At 46.1% G+C, this 24997-nt stretch overlaps 1 protein-coding gene across 2 annotated transcripts in view; it reads right to left on the bottom strand.

Moving 5' to 3' along the window:
• Positions 1-1138: 1138 nt before the first annotated feature.
• GALNT12 (polypeptide N-acetylgalactosaminyltransferase 12) overlaps positions 1139-24997 on the bottom strand; it is a 44232-nt gene continuing 20373 nt past the window's right edge. Inside the window, exons 3-11 of one of the 2 annotated variants that reach the window (XR_014824605.1) lie at positions 23691-23880; positions 21000-21185; positions 17822-17939; positions 15863-15963; positions 15364-15540; positions 12494-12625; positions 7329-7442; positions 3981-4127; positions 1139-1603 (exon numbers count right to left, since the gene is read on the bottom strand). Coding sequence is in view for 1 of the 2 variants with exons in the window: in XM_021066576.2 (XP_020922235.2) it covers positions 1463-1603; positions 3981-4127; positions 7329-7442; positions 12494-12625; positions 15364-15540; positions 17822-17939; positions 21000-21185; positions 23691-23880 (1205 nt within the window). In the remaining variant the exon portion in view is untranslated. The remainder of the gene's footprint in view (positions 1604-3980; positions 4128-7328; positions 7443-12493; positions 12626-15363; positions 15541-15862; positions 15964-17821; positions 17940-20999; positions 21186-23690; positions 23881-24997) is intronic. The other variant, XM_021066576.2, reaches the window with a different exon arrangement.

Below are 24997 nucleotides of genomic sequence, written 5' to 3'. Positions count from 1 at the left end.
CAGGTCAACAGGATTTGCTCCTGATTAGTTCAACTGGATCCCTTGGAGCAGAATGTGTAAAAAAAAAAAAAAAGATCCTGAGACAAAAGTTGATGTTTTTTAATCAGTTGCACATGTGTCTTCATCTCTCACATCTGATCGATTGCAAAAACAAAGATCGGCAATGTCCTTGCTTGTTTTTTTTTTTTTTTTTTTTTTGAAAATCACTAACTTCATCAAGTTGACAAGATCTCAGAAGTCAATCTGGAATCATTCACAAATCAGAATTACCAAGAGAAACGGTAGCAGCTGCTGCAGCACAAAATCTAACATGGATTTAAATGACCAAATCTTATTAATGAACAAATTTGAAAACTGAATTTCACAGAGCATTAAATCTCTCTTTGACACTGACGTCTGATAAAAATTTTAAATGATAACAGCATGTCTTAAATTCTTCATGTTAATGACTAAAAGTAGCCTGCCATACCACAGCTAGGCATTGTCAGAAGTCCACGCCGTGTGGTGGAAGTTTATCTTAGTCCAGGACATCAAATTCCCTTGGAATTTCAGCTTTGGCTGGTCCTCTTTGGCTAACATAAATTTAACAGCAGTTTTGACTATGGCAGTAACACATAACCAAGGAGCATTCTTTATTAAATAAATCTAGATTATCTCAGAGTCCCTGTCATGGCTCAGTGGAAATAAATCTGACTAGCATCCATGAGGACACAGGTTCAAGTCCTGGCCTTGCTCAGTGGGTTAAGGATCCTGCATTGCCCTGAGCTGTGATGTAGGTCAAAGACGTGGCTTGGATCCAGCGTTGCTGTGGCTGTGGCATAGGCCAGTGGCTACAGATATGATTCAACCCTAGCCTGAGAACCTCTATATGCTGTGGGTACAGCCCTCAAAAAAAAAAAAAAAAATCTAGATTATTTCAGTGACCTGAAGGAATCGATATAATATTGCCAGTGTCCACCTATCTACACTGAGAAAAATCTAACCCAGTGTTTGAGGTATTACCATTTTATGCAAAGCACATTACAGGGGTCTTAACTTCCATACATGCAAACATCCTCAGACCTGGAATCCTTGCAAATACCAAAATAAAATATTTACCCTTTTCCTAAGGGAAATAAAAACACAGGACAGTAGAATATACATCTTGATAGAAAAATAGTTAAAACTTTTAATTCTCTGAAAACCAAGAGTTAACATTTTATGGCTACCCTCTGAAAACTGGGTATTTGAGAACAACAATTTTAAACTTTTCCAAATCAGTACAAAGCTTATTCACATTTTTACTAAATCCAACACCACAAATCACAAAATGATTTCTTTACACGAGAAAAGCAGCCAGGTTTTTGGTGGGTCTGTCTCTATGCTTAGCTAAGTCAAGTCTCTGTTAAACAAAAAGTTCAGGCTCCATCACACTCCCCGCTCCTCCAGGCTCCTCCGATGGGCTCTGTGGTACAGTGATACTTCATACCATGTGCTCCTTGAAGAACCATTTCTGATGATCTGAGTGGGTGCAGTCACGCAAGAGTGGCTCAAAACTCTTGCCTGACTCTGCTCTCTCAGCCTGAACACACTTCTTGGACTGTACATGAAACAAAGAACCATCCTACAAAAGATAAAAGACACAGGATGTTCAAGAGAATGACAAGCAACGCCACAGAAAGTTATGTTTTCCTTAAAACGTCTTGCTAAATGCTCAGGGTGATTTTATCATTTCAGAAATGCTTATTGAGCAGTAAGTGTCTGCAGCTCATGACCGTCCTTGCATAGAGAGGGCCAGGCCGGTACAGACCTGTGTCACACTTGCCTTTTCTCAACTCCACTGACAGAGACCATAGCGCCACCTGCTGGCTGTTCTGAGGATCTGTCAGACTCTCTACCTTGCTGTTACTGATGTTCTTTCCCTTAAGGGAAATCAGGACCAAAAGGTCCTTTATTAACCTCTTCTACTTCAACTAATTTCATCCCTGGCAGTATCTTCTCCTGTGTATTTAAGTGCAGAATCAGGAAGCTTGGCTTTAGTCCCAGCTCAGCCACAGACCATCTGGGTGAGAGGGCAGGTCACCAGAGCGGAAGTGGGTTTAACAGACCACGCCAATTCCCAAACCCCAAAGGACAATGACCCTCTCTGATGCCTCCCTCATTTCTTCTTTTCCCCAATTATTGCTGAGTTAACTCAGCACGTCTCTCCCCAGGTTCTGGAGCTGATTTTTCTTCCCCTCCGCCTCTCTCTCTTGTATGCTGTATACTACACGCCCAAGGAACCTCATCTTGGCTGAGCAGCAGAAGGGAAGAACAAGTGGCACACTTGTTCAAGGGAAACAGAATCCTCAGAAATAAAATTAGACGAAGAATAATCTCAATATTATTAACCTGGAAAGCCCTTAAAAGTGCTCACAAGTTGCCCTTAGAATAATGTGATTAAATAAAGCATTCCTCCTCCCACCCTTCTAAAGAAATTTCCTTAAATGGTCAATGAATTTTAAGATTTTTAAGATAAAATTTTAATGACATTTCAAGCCAATGTCAGAATTTCTACCTTGCATTACTCCTCCTCGAGGGCTCACAATGGCTTTCAGTTGGAAGAAAGAAGGGAAGGGCGTACAAAGGATCACAAACTTGGGAGTTTACAGAAATATTTTTCCCTATTATTATAAATACTTATTTTGCTTTTTAGGGCTGTACCTATGGCATATGGAAGTTCCCAGGCTAGGGGATGAATCGGAGCTGCAGCTGCTGGCCTATGCCACAGCTTGTGGCAATGCTGGATCCTTAACCCACTGAGCGAGGCCAGGGACTAAACCCACATCTTCATGGATACTGGTCAGGTTCATAACCCTCTGAGCCACAACAACAGGAACTCCTGTTTTTTAAATATCAAATAGATGGCACTATGGCTTGGTTTTTCCAGGGAGTCTGCATATTTCATTGTTAATCATAAAATTTCCTACAGGAAAACACAGCCAGCCTCTACTCATCCTTAGAGTTAATCCATTTATAAGTAGTATAGATGAAGCTTTCTGTCGCTGTAGCCAGAGTGGGGATGAAAGCTTCCATTCCCAGATAAAATGAACTAATTCTGTTTTTTCTTTTTCTTTTTACGGCTGTACCTGCAGCATATGGAAGTTCTGCAAATCCAAGGTGCATCTGCCACCTATGCTTCAGCTTGGGGCAACAGAGGATCCTTAACCCACAGCATGAGGCCTGGAATCAAACCTGTATCCTCACAGACACACCATCAGGTCCTTAACTCACTGAGCCACAACGGGAACTCCTAATTCTTTCTTTTGAATTATTTTCTTTGGATTTACCCCTTCAAGTGTTTTTTAGTGATTCATTGGCTTACTGCAAGAGGTTGGGGCTAGTCAGTGGCTTTCCAGCCAGAAATAACACTTAGTTCCAAATCAACAGTGACTCTTCTGCTGGCGAACCAACTCCATCAGAGAGGTTTACTCAGTTATTGCACCACAAATGACAATGAATGTCTACAGAGCTTTACAGTTTCCCAAGACTATTTCTGGCCATCCATCTACTCTTCACTAGCAGTAGACATGGCTGCGATTACTGTCCCCACTTTAGAGCTGGGGAAAATGAGGCTTAGACAACAGGAGTGGCTTATCCTTGGATTTAACCTCGAGGCCTTACACTTGGCCATTTGTTTGGCTCATTTGAACCCTGTGTGATCACTGAATGCACCAGGGACAGCTCCTCTTCCCATTCCAGCCAGCCACAGCTCAAAGTGTGAGGGGGACAGGAGGACTCAAAGGGAGGAGACAGTGAGCCAAGAAGGAAAGTGCGTGTCATCCATGCTGGATGCTGTGAGACAAGCATGGGATAGGCCCATCCCCCGTCGGGTTCACTGTGAAGTTCCTGGTCCCCAAGGCACCTGAGACCCACTAGAGATGTGCTTTACATCCACACTCCCCTCTGCGGCCTGTGGGGCCAGGACCGACCGCAAGGAAGGCACAAGGTCGTTCACTCACCTCCTGCAAGATGAACTTCTGATCCTCTGGGGTGACTTCCTCACAGAGATGCATGATGAGTTTGTCCGTTCCTGCCTCCACGGCCACGCAGCCCTCTGGCTGGTGGGTGTTATAGCGGATTTCATTCCGGGACGTGTACTCGAAAAACTAGAAATGGAGCAGCCAGCATGCGCAAGTTACCCTCTGATATGTAAAGAGAGAAGGCTTCAGAAAGAGGGATGAGAACCTGGGGTCACCAGGCATGGGTACTATGGTTCAGCCTGTTCCCCCACAGCACCTGGTGCCCCTCTGGTGGGGCACTTAGCAAGTGCACACAGAGGGTCCTTTCTTATGCTCTTTGCTAGATCGCGAGGGCAGCCCGGTGCCTGGGTCACGCTGTGCTGGCTGTGCCTAATTCTGGGCTGGTGCAGAACGGCAGGAAAGAAGATGGCCTGATCCCAGTGCCAGCACGTAGGGGCTCTCTGTGACCCTGACCAGCCACTTCCACTTCTTTGCTTTAAGTCGTTTCCTCTTCCACCCCTCCCAGACATAATGGATGCAACCAGGCCTTGGAGACGCTCAGGAGCTGTGGCGCAAGCTGGCAACAGGACTGCCAGTGGAAGGACTTGTTCTCCAGAACAATGGGTTTCCTACCCTGGTGTGCCTGGGGAAAATACTGATTCCAGGCCCAACTCCTAGAGAGGGAATGAGGATTTCTTCAGTCTGAGGTGGGGCCTAGGAAGCTGCACTTTTACACTTCTGACAAGATACGCAGGCACCCATCCACCCTACTCCACACCCTCTTGCTTCCAGGAGATTCTGACACAGGTGGCTAGGGGGTTTTTTTTGTTGTTTTTTCTTTCTTTCTTTCTTTTTTTTTTTTTGTTTGTTTTTTACTTTTTCAAAATATTAAAGTACAGTTGATTTGCAGTGTTGTGCCAATTTCTGCTGTACAGCAAAGTGACCCCATCATACATACATATTCATTCTTTTTCCTCATATTATCTTCTGTTCAATCACCAGAGACTGGATATAGCTCCCTGTGCTGGACAGTAGGACCTCACTGCTCATTCATTCTACATGTAATAGTTTGCATCTTCAAACCCCAAACTCCTTGTCCAACCCACCCTCTCCCTCCTCCCCCTTGGCAACCACAAGCCTGTTCTCCACGTGGGGCAGTGCTTTTCAAGTGAATCTCCCTGAAAGCCAGTCAAGAAAGAGACAAGTCTTGGAGGGCTGGGGTGGGTCTGAGAATCTGCATTTCTAAGCTCTCAGGTGATGCTGATGGTATCTGAGAGTTGGGGACACCTTGAGGAGTGTTATTTTAAAAGGGGAACCTGCAAAACATTAGGTTGTATGGGTCCAAATTATGAAAGTTTACTGTTGACCATAATGGGGCATAATATTCACAGGGGATTGGGGTGACTCCAGGTTGGAGGAAAACCTGAATCCGCACCCCTCGTCTCCAGTGTCGGACAGCTCTTAGGACAGTAAGGCTTTGAAGATCCAGAACCAACGCTTCACTCTCTCCTGCATCCTACATCCTCCAGCAGCCCCACCCTGGTGGTTTATCTATTTCCCTGGGTCAGGGTCCTATTCTGGTCTTCACACTCTCCAGGTCCCTGCTCTCCTGTCCACCCTGAAGTTCAGCACTTGACCCACATAGATCCACCTGGGCCCTGATGGAGGCAACTGCCCTAAATACCGCTTTGCAGTGTAGCACTACACATCAAATCCTTTAAGTCCATTTAAGAGTTAATTCTGGAGTTCCCATCGTGGCACAGTGGTTAACGAATCTGACTAGGAACCATGAGGTTGCGGGTTCGGTCCCTACCCTTGCTCAGTGGGTTAATGATCTGGTGTTGCCGTGAGCTGTGGTGTAGATTGCAGACGCAGCTCAGATCCCGTGTTGCTGTAGCTCTGTCGTAGTAGGCCGGCGGCTGCAGCTCTGATTAGACCTCTAGCCTGGGAACCTCCATATGCCGTGGCAGCGGCCCAAGAAATAAAAAATAAATAAATAAATAAAAAAGTTTTAAAAAAAAAAAAGAGTTAATTCTGAGAAAGTCACCCAAAATGCAGATCTGTTGGGGTTTTTTTTTTTTCTTTCTTTTTTTCTTTCTTTTTTTTTTTCTCTGACTGAAGGCATTAGTAGCAAGATTATTTGTTTTTGTTGTTTTTGTTTCAGGGTTTTTTGGTGTTTTTGGCTTTTTTGTTTTTGTTTTTGTTTTGGCTTTTTAGGGCCACACTCGTTGCATACAGAACCTCTGAGGTTAGGAGTCAAACCGGAGCTATAGCTGCAGGCTTAAGCCACAGCAACATGGAATCTGAGCCACATCTGTGACCTATACTACAGCTCATGGCATCACCGGATCCTTTACTCACTGAGAGAGGCCAGGGACCAAACTCGCATCCTCATGGATACTAGTTGGATTCATTTCCGCTGAGCCACAAGGGGAACTCTCGTGGCAGGACTGTTTGTAATCACAAAAACAGGAGGCGGGAATTCATTACCTCAACAATAATTAATATAGCCACACAAAGGAATATTAAGAAGCCATTAAGGATAATATTCTCGGGGTTTCCATTGTGGCTCAATGGTTAATGAGCCTGACTAGTGCCCAGGATACGAGTTTGATCCCTGGCCTTGCTCAGTCGGTAAAGGATCCGGTGTTGCCGTGAGCTGTGGTGTAGGTCACAGATGCGGCTCAGATCCCTTGTTGTAAGCTGTGTTGTAGGCTGGCAGCTACAGCTCCAATTCAACCCCTAGACTGGGAACCTCCATGTGCCTCTGGTGTGGCCCTAAAAAGATAGAAAACAAACAAACAAAAGAATAGCATTCTCAAAAGACATCTAATTACACAAGAACAGTATGACTAAATGATGAAAATAATGGAATATAAAACATATAGATATTAACTATTTATAAACCCAAAGTCATGCATAAAACACATGGGAAGTAAATACATCTTAATTATAATGGTGGTCACCCTGCGTCCAGTCATTTACTACTTGCTTCTGCTTTTTATATTTCCCAAATGCTCTGTGATGAGTATATATTACTTTTATAACTTGAAAAGGTTCCCACTGTGGCGCAACAGGTGAAGAATCCAACTGCAGCTGTGGTATAGGCCTGCAACTGTGGCTCAAATTCAATTCCTGGCCCAGGAACCTCCATATGTCACAGGTATGGCCATTAAATTAATTAATTAAAATTAAAAAGTCACATAATAAATGTTTTAAAAACCGCCTAAGTTTCCCCTCCTCTCCCTCTTTAGAGGCCGACACTGATGATCCCATGAACGCAGAGCCTCCCACTGTCCATGGTCCCCCAGCCTGAAAATGTCAAGCTGTTAAAGAAGCAGCACCTACCTGGTTCTGACCCATCCCGTGACAGCGATACAGAATGACCTGGTGTCCCGTGACCTGGTGTTCACTGGGAGGGTTATAGTCAAAGCAGTAATCCTGTAGTCCTTTGTTCTGAAGCTAAACAAAACATAAAGGTGGCATTTTGGTCCAGATTTACACACAACAACAGATTCCGCCTAAGGCTGTGAGGGCAGCTAAATGGAGCCTCAAGAACTAGACTCAGTGCTAAGAGCTCCTTCCGTCTCTCATTCTAAAAGTGTCTTCCTGGAATTCCCATGGTGGTGGAGTGGTAACAAAACCAACTAGTAACCATGAGGATGTGGGTTTGATCCCTGGCCTCGCTCAGTGGGTTAAGTATCTGGGGTTGCTGTGAGGGATGGTGTAGGTCACAGGCGCAGCTCGGATCCCAAGTTGCTGTGGCTGTGGCGTAAGCCAGAAGCTATAGCTCTGATTTGACCCTTAGCCTGGGAATTTCCATATGCCATGGGTGCAGCCCTAAAAAAGACAGAAAGGATGGAAGGTGGGGAGGGAGGGAGGGGGAGGGAAGGAGGGAGGGAGGAAAGAAGAGTGATTTCCCATTCTACACCACAGGCTGGAATCATAACTCCGATTTTACGATGATAAACCTGAGGAGCAGAGACATGAATTCTTTATGGCCTGAGAGCTCATATCACTTCATGTTTCATTCGTGCAGCCTTATTGCTGCACTAGTCCAAAAGTAGTTGGGTTGTCACCTTGAGTATATACCAAGGAGCTCCTGCCGTTACACATCTGCAAGGGACACTCCAATTGAGAGATGGCATTCCTTAGGTCAGAAGTCCACCCTATAAATTATAAGAACAGCATAATACAGAGCCAATGATCTGCACACAAGGTCACACAATAGGTAAGTGGAGATACCTGGCCTTGAATCCAGGACCTCTAACTCCGAGTTCATTGCTCTTTTCATCACTCAACATTGTCTAACCTAATGTCCTCTCTAAGGTACTTTTGGACCAAATCCCTTTAATTATTCTAAGAGCGAAAAACCATGGGCGGTTCCATCCTCTCTCCTCCCTCTCAGGAGCCTTCAGAGAAAGACTCAAGAATCTTCCAAATCCCTTTCTGGAGAGTTTAAAGAACGCTCAATAGCTCCTCCTGAACCCCCCTCCTGCCATGGCCCTTTCCACCTCTGATTAGCCTAGTTCTGAGGATAAGACTCAGCCACACTGAAAGAAGGAATCCACCATTCACTAGCTCATAAAACACAGACCTCCATGTACTTGAGGCCCCTTTGCTTTGCAAAGGAACTTGGGGACCAGGAGATGTGAATAAACAGAGCATTTAGATTTAGAAGAACTTAAATGTCATGCAAAGTGGTCCCCACTTTTGACTATGAGAGGACCCACTTTTGACTACGAGAGGATCTCAACCTCAAATGAGCTCTCTATGTTCCAAAGATGTGGTCTATCAAAGAAACTGCAAGAATTCCAAAAAAAAAAAAAAAAGGAAAAGATAGAAATCCCTAAAGATTAAACATGGAATTAAGCTAACTGTATCAAGTTGGTGACAGACATAGATAAAAGAATGATTTTGAATGACTTTCGAGTATGGTACGTTTGAGTACACGTCCTTTGTGAAATATATTTTATAAAAAAAAAAAAATAGAGCTGCAAAGAAATCTTAAACCAGAGTTCCTGTTGTGGCTCAGTGGTAATGAACCCAAGTAGTATACATGAGGACACGGGTTTGATCCCTAGCCTCAATCAGTGGATTAAGGATCCAGCGTTGCCATGAGCTGTGGTGTAGGTCACAGATGTGGCTCAGATCTGGCATTGTTGTGGCTGTTGTATAGGCTGGCAGCTGCAGCTCCAATTTGACCCTTAGCCTGGGAACTTCCATGTGCTGCTGATATTTCTTATTTGCTACTGAAAAAGTACAGAGCTGTGTGGTCCCAGACAGTAGCCCCTAAAATGGGACTACACCAAACTGAGATTTCAGGACTTAGTATGAAACAAATAATGTAAAACATTTCAAAAGATAAATTTTTATATCAACTACTTGTTGAAATGATAATATATGAAATATATTGGGCTAAATAAAATACATTATTAACTCACTTGTTTCTTTTTAAATGTGGCTACGAAAATTTTTTAAATCATGTATGTGGCTAGCATATTATTTCTGTTGGACAGCATGATGCAGAGACAAAGATCACCACTGGCATCCAGATGGTGGACTCTGAACACATTTCCCACTAAAAGGACTGGGACTCCTGGGAGGAAGTGCATCAGATGAACACAGCCAGAGTCAAGGAAGCTACCAAAGCCACTGTAATGGCCAAGATCACAGAAGCCAAAATAAAGAGATTCCTGCTAGTCAAAGATGGGACAATATGAACAATTAAAAAAAGAAAAAGAGGAGTTCCCGTCGTGGCACAGTGGTTAACGAATCTGACTAGGAACCATGAGGTTGTGGGTTCAGTCCCTGCCCTTGCTCAGTGGGTTAACGATCCGGTGTTGCCATGAGCTGTGGTGTAGGTTGCAGACGCGGCTCGGATCCCGAGTTGCTGTGGCTCTGGCGTAGGCTGGCGGCTACAGCTCCAATTAGACCCCTAGCCTGGGAATCTCCAAATGCTGCGGGAGCGGCCCAAAGAAATAGCAAAAAGACAAAAAAAAAAAAAAAAAAAAAAAAAAGACTAAATTGATGAAGGCACATTGGCAAGTTAAGAAACCGCTGATATAGAATGATACTCAAGAAAGAGGAGGACAGGAGTTCCCATCGTGGCTCAGTGGTTAATGAACCCAACTAGCATTCATGAGGACGTGGGTTTGATCCCTGGCCTCACTCAGTGGGTTAGAGATCCGGCGTTGCCATGAGCTGTGGTGTAGGTCGCAGATGTGGCTTGGATCTTGCATTGCATAGCTCTGGTGTAGGCTGGCAGCTGCAGCTCCTATTCAACCCTCTAGGGAACCTCCATATGCCTTGAGGGTGGCTCTAAAAAGACAAAAAGATCACCCCCCCCCCCAAAAAAAAAAGAAAAAAAAAAGAGGAAGACAAAAAGTGGAGTTCCTGTTGGGACTCAGAGGGTTAAAAACCCCACATAGTCTCTGTGAGGATATGGGTTAGATCCCTGGCCTTGCTCAGTTGGTTGAGGATCCAGCGTTGCCCCAAAGTGTGGCATACGTAACAGATGCGGCTCAGATCTGGCATTGCCTTGGCTGTGGCATAGGCTGGCAGCTGCAGCTCAGACTTGACCCCTAGGCAAGGAACGTCCATATGCCACAGGTGTGGCCATAAAAAGAAAAGAAACAAAAAGCAAATGAGCCAACAAATAAAAATACAACCCTCTGGATAAAACTGGAGGAAACTAAAGTACCAACTCTTGCTCAGAAAATAGACAAACGAAAGAAAGACTTCAGAATTTGTTATGCTATTACTGAATGAACTATAAATTTCATGGATACTAAACTGTGCTATTAAACAAGGGAAGGTTCTAATATATAGAAGAATCCTAACTAATAAATGCAGAAGAAATGAAAGAACTAGAAAAACCACCACTTGGCAATGCCATTAGAAGTAACGGATCCAGCCAATGATTACCAATGGTTACTTAAAACTCACTAGAAGGCTGAGGTGGTACCTGTGGATGGCCGGTCCAGGTGATGCTTCCGCATCCACTGATCAACCTCATCACTCCAAGCAGGATGACCAGAGGTTATGTATTCCCACTACAATGCAGTGTGAGCATAAAGCACAAAAAGTTGTTCTTGCCAAAAAGATTGATACTGACTCCAATCAAACCTTCAGACCTCACTTTTATTTTAAAGAAATATGGGAAGAGAGGCACAATTTAAAAGACCCCATGAGGAGACAACTGCCAAGGCCAAAGGCAAGGTGCTCTGCAAAACAACTGATGCTGTCTTTCAACAAGGTAAAGGCAGTAACAAAATGGGGGGTAGGGGAGGTGGATGACTTGAATTGACCTAGGAGAAAAGGCACAGCAGCCAAAAGCAATGTATAGACCTCGTCTGCATCCCAACTGGAGCTAGCTGGATATACCAAGAGAAACTGGGGGGATCTGAATAAGGGCTGGATACTAAATACTGAGAAACTGTTGTTCATTTGATTAGGTGTGATAATGGCCTGTGGTTGTGTAAGAATGTCCATACAGAGATGCAGGCCAAGTGAACAGGAGTGAAACAACATGATGCCTGGAGTTTGCTGTAAAAAACAAAAATGTGAGAGGGTGGAGCAGAGGAGAGGGAAGGCAAGACAAGCAAAATCTTGGTTAATCTAGAACCTCAGGGAAAGGGTACATTATCCCACTCTCTCCGCATCCCTGAACATTTTCATAATGAAAACTGAAATTAACACATTAACATTCTGCTTTGTATTTATCAAGATTTCCAGAAAGGAACACCAGCTCTTCTGATGAATACGACGCGGCACAGGAGGCCTCCCCAGGTTGGTGGAGTTCCAGGCAAAAGCCAGAGGCAACTGACATTTTAGTTGGCCTCATCCCAGCAACATTTCTTCTATGTTCTTTGAGGGTTTATTTATTTATTTATTTATTTATTATTTATTTTGCTTTTTAGGGCCACACCTGCAGCACATGGAGGTTCCCAAGCTAGGGGTCAAATCAGAGCTACAGCTGCTGGCCTACACCACAGCCACAACGATGCAGGATCCGAGCCACATCTGTAACCTACACCAGAGCTCACGGCAATGCCAGATCCTTAATCCACTGAGCGAGACCAGGGATCAAACCACAACGTCATGGTTCCTAGTCAGATTCGTTTCCACTACACCATAACGGGAACTCCTCTTCTAGGTTCTCTGAAATAAAGAAATGACCATCCTTCCCCACTACTGCTTTTGTGGATCCCTGGGTTGGGAATTAGTAACTGGTCCAGCCATTGAGACTTGAAGTCATGTGAGTTAAAAAAAAAAAAAAAAAGACATGGGAACACCAAGTGAGCCTGTTTCCATCTGAGACATTTCCAGATCTGACATTCTGGACTTAAGGCCCAGACACTCAAGGGGAGAAGGAAGGACAGTGGATGAAGAGTGGGGAGGGGTATGGGAGAGGCTAGCTGTCCCCGGGAAGGGGCCTTTCTTGCCCAGGGTTCATCACTCAGACCTGGAGGCCAGGAGCACCTTGCTTAGGATGGGCCTGCCTCACTCACCATCCCGAAGAAGCCAGGCCTGTCCTCAGGCACGTGCAGTTCTGGATACACGGTCTCCAAGAACCACTTGAAGTCCTTACACTGGAGCTTTGCACGGAGCTGCTTCCTCTCTGTCACGTCCCCAAAGGGTTCCTGAGAAAACAACAAAGCAGTGAGGCCCTTCAGGCCACGGTGCTTCCCATCAAAGTTCCTCTCTCTTCCTAAGATTTTATTGAGCACCTACTGTGTGCAGGGCCCTGCAAAGGGCCCAGAGGATGAAAAAAAAAGCCTGAGACATAGCTGCGGTGCCCTAGAAGGAAAGACTGTTGCACAATGACACTCCCAGGTGCTCTCGCCACAGGGAGGGGCAGCCAGGTGCAGGAGGGAAGGACACAAAGAACCCGCTGATGGAACAGGGAGCTGAATCCTGGGGCCACGCCAGCAGCCCTGGCCCGGTGCGACATTGACGAGCATGTGATCACAGAGCACCAACACGTCAACAGCACATGCAAGCCATGATGTCCTGATTTATCACTGATACCTGAACACTCACGTTCAAACACAGCTAAGTGTTTAGAGGTAATTATGAATGAAAACCTTATTATGTGCCCAATCTATTGAAGTCTAAATATATACTTCTGAGAGTAAGAGAAAAATGCTGCAATGATAAATACTTGTGAAAGTGTAGTTCTATGGACAAAACCAATGACTAAGAACTTTCGAATAATAAAGCCAGCATTGATTTAGCATGGCAAATGTGCAGCTATAAGAGCAATGCTGACATAAAGAGTTATGAGTGTCCCTGCATCAGGATGTTACACTATTAAAATGTGACATGTCAAATATTTAACAAAATGGCAATGATAAGAAAAACTATTTCAAGTAAAGTTGCAGATGTCTGCTTATCCCCCTGAAGTTCATTCTTTGATGAGAGTCATCGTGTCTTCATCTTCAACCAAATATCCTCTCTAGCGCTCAGCCCCTGGACCTTCGGACAAAGGGTGCCCCTCTCTGCAACATTATTCTTTGGGACCCCTCATTATTCTTTGGGATCCCTCAGAAAGAGGGATCTATGGGCTCCAGACTGGGTAAAAGAAAGAGCAGATATTTCTACCTTGCAGCCTTGGGCAAGACAGAGGAAGCAATGACCCTGGAGCCCATAGGGTAGAGAGTGGCTAAGGGGGGGGGGGTCAGGGGGAGGGTCCTCAGTGATGTGCAGAGCAGAGCAAGGTCCGTGGGAGATCCAGTTCTACCTGCATCAGCTACGAGGCCTTGGACAAGCTCCTTAAATCGCCCTCGCTCTAAGGCTCAGTTTTCTCATCTATAAAATGAAAAGTTCAGAGCTACTCTGAAGGGCTGCTGTGAGGATTCATAGGAAGAGACGTTCATCAAGTGGCTGGCAAAGAGGTCCCAAAAGAGAACTTGTCTTTTTTTTTTTTTTTTCTGCTGTACAGCATGGGGACCAAGTTACACAAACATGTATACATACTCTTTCCTCCCATTGTTGTGTTGCAATGTAAGTATCTAGACACAGTTCTCAATGCTACACAGCAGGATCTCATTGTTAATCCATTCCAAGAGCAATAGATTGCATGCATTAACCCCAAGCTCCCGATCCCTCCCACTCCCTCCCTCTCCCCCCGGGGCAGCCACAAGTCTATTCTCCAAGTCTATGATTTTCTTTTCTGTGGAAAGGTTCATTTGTGCTGTATATTAGATACCAGTTATAAGTGATATCATATGGTATTTGTCTTTCTCTTTCTGACTTATTTCATGAACTTGTCTTGACGAGCAGCCCCTTGGTTATGTTGGCACAGGTTAAGTGAGAGCCCTGTTTTGGGGCGTGTGGAGCTGACCTGTGCAGAAGCGGTGGGCCTGTCTGCCGAAACTTATTTGTAACCCTAACATCAATACTGTGGTGTCTTCAGGCTTTCACAGTCATTCTCAGACACGCACATGGTGACCCACAAGTTTGAGTCACCCAACGTGCACGTTCTCAGCTCAGCTCTTGTCCTGAAAACAACTATCCTGTTTGCGGCCTATTTAGTGCCACAATTTTCAGACTGTTCTCTTCTGTGTTGGTGATTTTGCTGTTTCAAGTGGTCCCCAAGGGTTGTGCTGAAACACTATCTTGTGTCCTGAGTACAAGGAGGCTGTGATGTGCCTCGTGGAGACAATAGGTGTGTTACACGAGCTTCACTTGGGCGTGAGTGACAGTGTTGGTGGCCCTACGTTTGATGTAATCAGCAATATGTATTAAAGAAACAGAAACATACACAAAACCAGGTCACGTATTGATCAGCTGACAAAAATGTCCACCTGCAAGAGGTTTGCAGCAATCCAAGCGTGTATGTCCCCAGGAGCCATCATGGCTCAGTGGTCAGTCCCGAATTCAGTGTCTGCAGTGACCGTATAGGGTGCAGCTACTGCAAATAGTGAGAATCACCTGTCAGTTGTTATTGTAAGTGAAGAAAGATTCCCCACACTTGTGTCAGGAGCACTCAATTTCCTCTCTCTTTATTTTATTTTTTGGGTTTTTTTTTTGTCTTTTTAGGGCTGTACCCGCAGAATATGGAGGGTCCCAGGCTAGGGGTCTAATCAGAGCTGTTGCTGCTGGCCCACGCCACAACCACAGCAACTTGGGATCCAAGCCGCATCTGCGACCTACACCACAGCTCACGGCAATGCCGGATCCTCAACCCACTGAGTGAGGCCAGGGATCAAACCTGCAACCTCATGGTTCCTAGTCGGATTCATTAACCACTGAGCCACGACGGGAACTCCAATTTCCTCTCTCTGTCTACAATGAGACCTACTATGGTAGACGTCCAGAATTAGCTACTTTTGTTTGGGTGTGGCCAGATGGAGCATAGGTGGGGTGGAGAACTCACCAAGCGGGCATGGGGATTGCGATGGTAGTAGAGCTCTTTAAATTCATCCATCCATACTTCGGCTGCGCGGACACTGTTGGCCAGAGCTTTGCTACGGGAGTAAGGAGCTTGCTTGGGGAAAACATGGCCAACATGGGAACACGGGTGTATCTCCAGGGTCCCCCCGCATTGCCAGATCTGTAGACAGAGAGGCAGATGGGAGAGAGTGAGTGGGGAGCGAGCTTCTGGTCCACAGCACCTGCAGCAAGGAGGCTGGGTGCAGAGGTCAGGGTGCTCCCTGCCAAGACCTCCCCCCCCATGAGGCAGGCCACTTCCCCAGGACACTCAGGACACAGGAAGCAGTCAAAGAGCAAGAAAGCCACCCCAAAGACAAAAGATCCATAGGAACCCAGACCCTGAAGTCCATGCAGTAAGGCTCATGCACTTGACTCCTAGGAGTACCCATAATGGAGCTTGCTGGGAGCTCACTTACTCATCAGGTGAAGCACAGGCTGATTACCTGGTCTCCTAGCCACAGAAGATAGGAAAGCAGCAAGTAAGAAGAGAGGTTTGGAAGGGAGAAAGGAAGAGCCTCTAGAGGCAGGCAGAGCAGCCTGACACCTAGGGAAGAGGCAGAAAGACCATTAAAAGCCACACCCCAAAACTCAGCAGGCAGAGTCATCTGGAGCCTTTCCATGCTAGGGTCCCCCGGATGTATGAACAAGGATAGCACTGGGAACTTATAATGGGGGATGTGAGTCCTCAGTGGAGGGCCGAAGTCTTGGCTTTTTTTGGGAGGGGGGGAGGTGTTTTGTTTTTTGCTTTTTAGGGCCGCACCCACGGCATATGGAAGTTCCCAGGCTAGGGGCTGAATCGGAGCTATAGCTGCTGGCCTCCGCCAGAGCCACAGCAACAGCAACATGGGATCCAAGCCGAATCTGCGACCTACACCACAGCTCACAGCAACACTGGATCCTTAACCCACTGAGTGAGACCAGGGATCAAACCCGCATCCTCATGGATTCTAGTGGGGTTTGTTAACTGCTGAGCCACGAAGGGAACTCCCAAAGTCTTGTTTATTAACACTTTTTTTTTTTTTTTTTGGCCAAGTCTGCGACACATGAAGTTCTTAGACCAGGGCTCAAACCTGCTCCACAGCAGTGACCCAAGCCACAGCAGTGACAATGCCAGGTAGGTAAGTACTAGGTCACCAGGGACCTCCCTGTTCTTTTTAAACAAGAAAACCAAAAACATTCTTAAATTTTTATATTTTTTTTTCATTTTTGTCTTTTTAGGGCCACACCCGCAGCATATGGAGGTTCCCAGGCTAGGGATCTAATTGGAGCTGTAGCCACCCATCTATACCACAGCTACAGCAATGCCCGATCCAAGCCGAGTCTCCAACCTACATCACAGCTCATGGCAACACCGGATCCTTAACCCACTGAGCGAGGCCAGATATTGAACCTGCAACCTCATGATTCCTACTCAGATTTTTTCCCACTGCGCCATGACAGGAACTCCCTAAATTTTCTATTTAAAAGCAGGAACATCGACATAAGTTTTTGATACTTAAAATGCAAATCCAGTTAACTAGAAAATCCACCAAAATGCTAAGGATTTTTCAAAGGGGCATCTGTGGATCCCATAGAGCAGAATCAATAGATGGACTTGCTACAAAAGGCAAATTCCCTGCCCCTACTATCTATTAAATCTATCAAATCTGATTATCCAGAGACCATGCCTATAAATCTGCCTTTTTAACAAATTTCCCTAACAATTTTTACATGTTTGAAAGCCACAGTGCCAAATAAAGAGGCTACTCTATTGAACAGTCAAGCAAATCAAGGCTCTATACCATGGGATCACAAGGCAGGGACCTGCGATCAAAAAGTCCAGTCTCTGCCATGCACCATTTGAGTGACCTCTCAGCCTCTGTCCCTCCCTTCTGTGGAGTGAGAAGAAAGACCTAGGTGACTTGCAAAACCTTTTCTAGCCCCAAGTCAGTTAAAAGTATTTTTTGGTTTTTGGGTTTTTTTAATCTTTTTGTCTTTTTAGGGCCGTTCCCGCGGCATATGGAGGTTCCCAGGCTAGGGGTTTAATCAGAGCTGTAGCTGCTGGCCTGCGCCACAGCCACAGTAACGTGGGATCCGAGCTGAGTCTGCGATCTACACCACAGCTCACGGCAACACCGGATCCCTAACCCACTGAGCAAGGCCAGGGATCGAACCCGCAACCTCATGGTTCCTAGTCGGATTCACTAAACACTGCATCACGACGGGAACTCCTAAAAGTGTATTTTTTTTAAAGGTCACACAGGAAGGCAAGAATGTTTACAGGATGCGTGTACCACTTTTGAGATCGCTGGATAAACTGTCCGTGTGGAGGACAAGTCTGCCAGGCTCTCCTAGCAAATCCATATTCCCAGAGAGAGAGAACAGGATAAGAATGAGTCCAAACAGGAGTCTGAAATACTTACCCTAAAGGAAAACTCGAGGTTCTCTCCTCCCCAAACTTCCATTCCTGTATCATAAGCCCCCAGGTATTCAAAATATTTCTTACTCACGGCAAACAGCCCACCAGCCATGGTTGGAGACCTAGAAGTGTGTGAATCATAATTCAATGTAAGCAGCAGGAAACCATCACAGGGAGTTGAATCCCTTCCCACCATCTCCCCAGAAAAGCGTACTCTGAGTTCACACTCTGTGCCGAGTGCTAAGCTGGGCTGGAGTCACTGACATGCCTCACAGCCCTACCCTGGGGAGGCTTACGCACATCTCACCAGGCAGACACAGAACTCTGTGGAGTGACTAAGGGTGACCTGGGGCCCAGTGGGAACACAAAGGAGGCCAGGAGACGGGGGCAGGCAGCTTCTAAGTTTCTGCAGAAAGAAGAGGAGTTAGCCAAGGAGAGGAATGGAATGGATTTCCGAGAAGACGTGAGCACAGGCAAAGGCCTACGGGTGAGAGAAACCCTTCTATTTCTAGCAGCACAGATACAAGAAGAAATGAGAAGAGAGACCAGGAATCTGAGAGGATGGCAGGTACCTGGCTGAAGTGGCCCTGGCCACAGAGTCACCGGGCAGCACTCACTGATGCCCTCTGGAGGCCGAAAGAGACAATTCTGGCATCTTAAAGCTTCCCCAAGGGCCTGAGCCTCTCCTGCTGGAGAGGCCCCACCGCCAGGACCCACACGGCCAGCTCCAGCCTGCGCCTCCGTCGGCCCTGTTTTCTCCCTGTCAGGTTCACTTAGGAAAAGGCACCTTCAGAAGTGGCCCAAGGCTTTCATCCAACCACAGCAGAAAGCGGCAGGGTCCACCCACCACAGAGATGCAGATGCAAAGGAAGAAATTCAGAAATGGGGAAATATGTAACATGAAGAGCCTAACGGTTTGAAATGCTAAGATCTTCCAGCAGTGCTTCTGGGCTCTGACCAAGTATTGGCTTTCCCTGCTCTCCAAGCTCTGAGCCAGTGAGAACAGGACCACAAGACCGTGGAAGGGAAGGTAGGGAAGGTTCTGGACTACAAAGCACTTTCATGCGTGTTCATTCTAAAAGTCTAAGAAACAGACAGGGTGGATATAATTAATTCAATGTAAGCAGCAGGAAACCTATTTCACGGATAAGAAAACTGAGGCCTAGGGATATGACAGGAGGGGAAGGACAGCTGGCCACAATGTGCCAGTGTGTGTGTGTGTGTGTGTGTGTGTGTGTGTGTGTAGAGTGGGGACAAGTGGGGGTGTGGAGTTCATATCAGCATCACAAGCTGCATATTTGACCTGGGTAAGATCCTTCCCACTCAGCGCCTCAGGTTCCAAACCTGCTGAGTGAGGGGCTGGGTAGGATGCTCTGCTCAGGGCTCCCACAGAAGCCCACATGCCATCCTTGAGTCCTCCTCCCCTTCCCATTCTGTTCCTCCCAATTCTCCCACCTCAACATCTCTGGCGTCTACCATGTCCTTCCATCTTCTCCTGCACCATCACCTCTGACCTGGAAGACTGCAATGCCTCCCAGTGGTGCCCCTGTCTGCAGCCCTGACCCCTCTGGGCCCCCCACCCTCTAGACTCCCCCAAGCAGAGTCTTTAAAGAATATAACAGCCTGAGGTCATTTCCAGCTCAAATGCCTTCAGTGGCTTCTAACCACTCAGGCTAAGTCCAAACCCCTTTCCTTGGCCTCCGACGCTGGATGTGAGTTGGCCTCATTCACTTCTCCAGCCCCTCTCTAAGCACTATCTCCACACTCGTTCCACCCCAGCCAGTAGCGGGTCTTCCCAAGGTCAGGACTCAGGTGGAAAGATTCAGAAGGCCAGGTGCCAGACATGGGTGCAGATCTGTAACACCATTTCCGGTTCAATACCCCAGCAATAAAGCTGAAGTCTGATCTCCATCTGTGGTTCAACTCAGAAGGAGAGGAAAGCCAAACTATTACTCCAACACCTCAAGCACAAGGGCAGCCCAGCCCCACGTGAACCCACTTACTCAGACTCAGGCTTAGCCGCTGGCCAAAGCTGGCCCCTGCGCCCCCAGGATCAGTCACCCCAGTTCAAAAGGTGCCTGACAGTGTGTCCTCAAAATATTAGCCATGGAATTATCATATGACCCAGCAATTCCACTCCTAGGTATATATTCCAGAGAACTGAAAACAGTGACTCAAAAGGATAGTAGTACACTGTGTTCACGGGAGCATTATTTACAATGACCAGACTGAAGAAATAACCCAACTGTTCATCAACAGGTCTCCAGATAAATCAAAAGTGGATGTGTATGCAGTGGAATATTATTCAGCCATAAAAAGGAATGAAGTTCTCGAAGAACGTTGAAAACACCGTGTTAAGGAAAAGAAGTTAGACACAAAAAGGTAAATACTGTGCAACTCCATTTATGTGTGGCATACAGAACAGGAAAATCCAGAGAGACAGAGAGTAAAACAGAAGTTACCAGAGGTTAGAAGAGGGGAGGAAAGGGAGTTATTGATGAATAGGTATAGAGTTTCTACAGAGGTTGATGCAAAAGTTCTGGAAATATGTAGAGGTTGACAATATTGTGAATGTGCTTGACGCCACTGAACTGTTAATTTAAAAATGGTTAAAATGGTCAAAATGAGGAGTTCCCTCATCATTAAAGATCAAGTTTGGTCACTGCTATGACACAGATTAGATCCCTGGCCTGGGAACTCCTGCACACCACAGACACAGCCAAAAAAAAAAAAAGGTTAAAATGGTAAATTTTATGTTATCCATATATTACCACAATTTTTTTTTTGTCTTTTGTCTTTTTAGGGCTGCACCCACGGTATATGGAGGTTCCCCTAATCGGAGTCATAGGGAGTTATAGTTGCTGGCCTATGCCACAGCCCATGGCAATGCCAGATCCTTAACCCACTGAGTGAGGCCAGGGATCGAATCTGCAACCTCAAGGTTCCTAGTCGGGTTTGTTTCCACTGTGCCACGACAGGAAGTCCATATCTTACCACAATTTTTAAAATAAAAACATATATATCAATATAAAATCTACATGTGTAGGAAAGATTTTTCATAAATATAAACAAATACTCTGGAAAAAGCAAGGAGAGGCAGCAGCTAACCATCCCTCCTAAGGGCCTTGATTGACAAGTCGGCCAGACGCAATGAGCCATGCTCAGAGAGGCCGACCCCTGACCTGATGACATCGATGGGGGACTTCATGCGGAGCCTCTCCCTCTCGGGAACCACGTGCCATGTGAACACGAGCCTCCAGTCAAACCCGCCGATCTGGGGCTCCCTGGAGTTCCCCATGTACTCGAAGGTATTCCAGTCGATCACGTCAATCACAGGGCACACCACTGCCGACTCTTTTTCGTGAATCCTGAAATAAACACCCAGAACACCCCTTCAGTCCAATGTGTGCAGGCAGCAGGAGGACAATTAGGACATCTGAGAATTCATTCTGCTCAGCCGTCTACTAGAAAGAGGAACACCTATATGAGAAAGACCTGCTTCTCTTGTTCCAGGTGTCTGCAATCGAGTCAGCCCTGGCAGGTGAGCATCACGGGGGACACGGGGTCGGGGGCGGGGGAGGAGGGAAGCAAGGATTCTGGCCTTGACATGAATAGTCATATTTTCATAGACTGCATGAGTAGTCAGCACAGCCTTAATATTCTGATTCCATCTAGGATTATTCTGGCTAAACCTGAATCCCTGTCTAAAAGTCATGATGTAAAAACCAAAGCTAATGAAAAACAGAGAGCAGATTTTCACTTTCTCAAGACTGCAAGAGATTTCTTCATTTAATTACAATGAAACATTTTAAAGTCAAGAAATAATTCTGTCCCGATGAACAGAGGTGTACCCAGATCAAAGGGTTTGCTTTGGAGTTCGAAGCTAAATTTTAGCCCTGCCCCTAATTCACTGTGTGATGTAAGTGGAGTCACCTAACCTCTCAGAGCCTGTTGTCTCCTGTGTAACACTGAGCAATAGTTCCTACTCGTAGGGTTAATGTGGACTCCCTAAAGGAATGTTTATAAGAGGCTGGCAAAGAACCTAGAACTACTGCTATTCTTTTCTTTTAATATTTATAATTATTAAATGTTACCTAGAGTATAAAATGAGATAGTTTCCTGTTGCAGGGATCAGCCTGTGCACATGCTTAAGCAGTTCCCTCCACCATCATTCCTACAAGTGCAGTCAACCTTCAGCATGCTTCCAGACTGTGCTTCTTTGCATTGACAGTACATCAGGAAACATGACTTGAGACTGCACCATGTGTGAACACTCTGTTTCTCTGAGTTACATTTCAGAAGCATTTCTTTAGAATTCGAGACCTATAAATTATAAACATGGGACTTGCAGTCAAGCTGATTAGAACCAGGAGTAGCCTAATTTTTATAAGAAAAGGAAAACCAGGGGGAGCCAGCACTTGAAATAAAGAATTCTGATTCATGGTTAAAGAACATGCAGGTCCAGAAGCAGTGGTAACTGGGTAGGGCTTCTGGCATCTTATGAGTCAGGGACCATGCCAGGGCCCACCCCAGAGATTCGGATCCAAATAATCTGCCATAAGACTGGGGGTTTTAAAAGTTACCTAGTTGTTTCTAATAGGTAACTAGGAGAGAATCCCTTTGTCTCCAGGTTTGGAGCAAGGATGTGATGGGGGGGGCGGGTGGTACTGCCTCGCTTTCTCCAAAGGGTGGGCTGGAGTGAAGCAAAATTCTAGGTGGGATTGATAACTCAGCTAAAGGGGAAAAGTGCCCCCACCGTGACTTCAGACAGGCCTAGAGGCCGCCCTCCGTATGTACACTGCGGGAAGGGGGAAAGGCTAACCCACTAGTCCAGGTCCCAGAGGGAACACCCAGCTGTCACTATGTCCTAAATAATCTCATACTCCATCACTGGCCTGACAAACCCTGAGTCCTTGCTGCTGGCGAAGCTCATCAGAGCTGGGGGGGAGAATGAGGCAGCGAGAGGCAGGGCAGCAGGAGATGGCAGAGCAGAGCTTGGTCTCACGCAGGAAGGGAGGCGAAGGCGTCCCCAGCTCTTCCAGACAGACCCTGACAACCAAACCAAGCTGTAGGCCCATAGAAAGCAATTTGCCAAATGCACAGACCCTGATCCTCCAGCCCTTCACCCACTCCACACGGTGGGCTGGGCGGGGACCAAACAGAGACCTCAGACCCTCCTCTCCCACCTGGAGGAGCTCTGGGCTTACCGGCCCAGCTCCTGATGCAGAATCAGGAGAATGGTAAGGGAGAGAGGGAAGAGAAGAGAGCAAGTGTCAGCCCAGAGGCAGGTGGGAGGGTGAGCCTAAGAGGCTGTGGGACAGCAGGTGAAATGGCCTTGAAGACATGGCCACTATGCTTTCATGACTCAAAAAATATATATATTAAAAATTGTATGCCTATATTGATATAAACACAATTCAGGCTAGATTCATTATTACATATTCATTATTATATTCATTTTCTCTTCTGATTTGAAAAGAAATTAACATAAAGTTGTTTCAAGTTTCCTGGGTAGGCCCTAGGCATTGCAGGTACTGAATGCCATGGATAACTCAGCCCAGCTTGAATGTATATTCCCAGGAATGTGATTCTCTATGATTGATGATATTTTTTTCTTGGTTGATCATACTATTTTCTACAATAAGTGTGGATAATAAGCAGTCATAAAAGCAAACACGCATCTAGGACCTCCTGTGTGCCGGCACGTTCTAAACACCATCCATGTATTAAATCATTTACCAGCCTCCACAGCGCCTGGAGGTAGGGACTGTTCTAAGCCCAGGGACAGAGGCTTTGTCCATGGAGCACCTGATTCCAGTTTGTTCAGTTTGCTTAGGGACCCCCCCCCCACCTCCCATGCACAGCTCGCGCACCTCTGCAGCAGCGGCTCCAGCCAGCCCTCATGGCACTCGCAGTGGCAGTCCAGGAAGGTCAGCACATCACCCTTGGCCACGGAAGCCCCCAGCAGCCGTGCTCGCACCAGGCCCTCCCTCTTGTTGGCGCGGATCAGGCGGACCTTGGGCAGCTTGGCAAGCTCAATAGCCAGGCGCTCCTTCAGGTGCTCTGGAGAGGCAAGAGGGACACTGAAGGTCATGGCCACACATCTCTGGCCAGGGTCTCCCTGTCCCGTAAAGAAGAATAAGTAGACACAAGCCTCCTTTGCCCTGTACCAGGGACATTGTCACCGCACCCAGAACCGAAGGTGGAAGCCCCAAAGGTCCCAAAGGGGAGGCTGGGGTGGAAGATTCTAGAACCACAAAGACGCTCTCTCAAAAGATACGCACATTGAATTGTCGCTCTGAAATGGGTGAATGTGGCATGTGGATATATCTCAGTAAAGCTATTACCACCCCCCCAATACCTTGACTTTATTTAAATAAAAAGCACAAGAACCATCTAACCATAATTTCCCTGAAAAATTGTAAATAAAATTTTGTTCATTTATGTTAATTATGTAATACATCATAAAATGTTACTTTATATAGAATTACAGTAACATAAATCTTATTCCTAAAAATTACATTAATGCAAATTTTCTCAGAAGCATATTTCACTTGACACTGTAATATAATAATGGCAGCCAACATTAGAAGGCCTAACATGCTAACTACTGCCCAAGTGATTCATATAACTCACATGAGTCTTACAGCAAACATAGGAGATAGGTACTACTACTGTCCCCATTTTATAGATGCAAATTTTTTTTTTTTTTTGTCTTTTTGTCTTTTTGTCTTTTTGTTGTTGTTGTTGTTGTTGCTATTTCTTGGGCCGCTCCTGTGGCATATGGAGGTTCCCAGGCTAGGGGTCCAATCGGAGCTGTAGCCACCGGCCTACGCCAGAGGCACAGCAACGCAGGATCCGAGCCGCGTCTGCAACCTACACCACAGCTCACGGCAACGCCGGATCGTCAACCCACTGAGCAAGGGCAGGGACCGAACCCGCAACCTCATGGTTCCTAGTCGGATTCGCTAACCACTGCGCCACGACGGGAACTCCTATAGATGCAAATATTGAGGCCAGAGAGGCTGATGTGCCAAGGTCCCAGAGCAAGTGGGCTGAGGTACCATGATTTAGACCCAGGGACTCTGGCTTGAGTCCACAGGCTTAACACTGCCTCTAGCTAGAGTTTTGGGGGTTTTTTTCACTTAGAGTTTTTTAAAATTATAGTTGATTTACAATG

The sequence above is a fragment of the Sus scrofa genome, chromosome 1 (assembly GCF_054392235.1).
Source record: "Sus scrofa isolate SSC_HxYL_T2T_F1_AM1 chromosome 1, Sscrofa_HxYL_maternal_Yorkshire_Landrace_v2.0, whole genome shotgun sequence".
In the NCBI taxonomy this organism is placed as follows: domain Eukaryota; kingdom Metazoa; phylum Chordata; class Mammalia; order Artiodactyla; family Suidae; genus Sus; species Sus scrofa.
The sequence above is the reverse complement of the archived record's forward strand: the minus strand, read 5'-3'. Positions and strand labels throughout refer to the sequence as shown.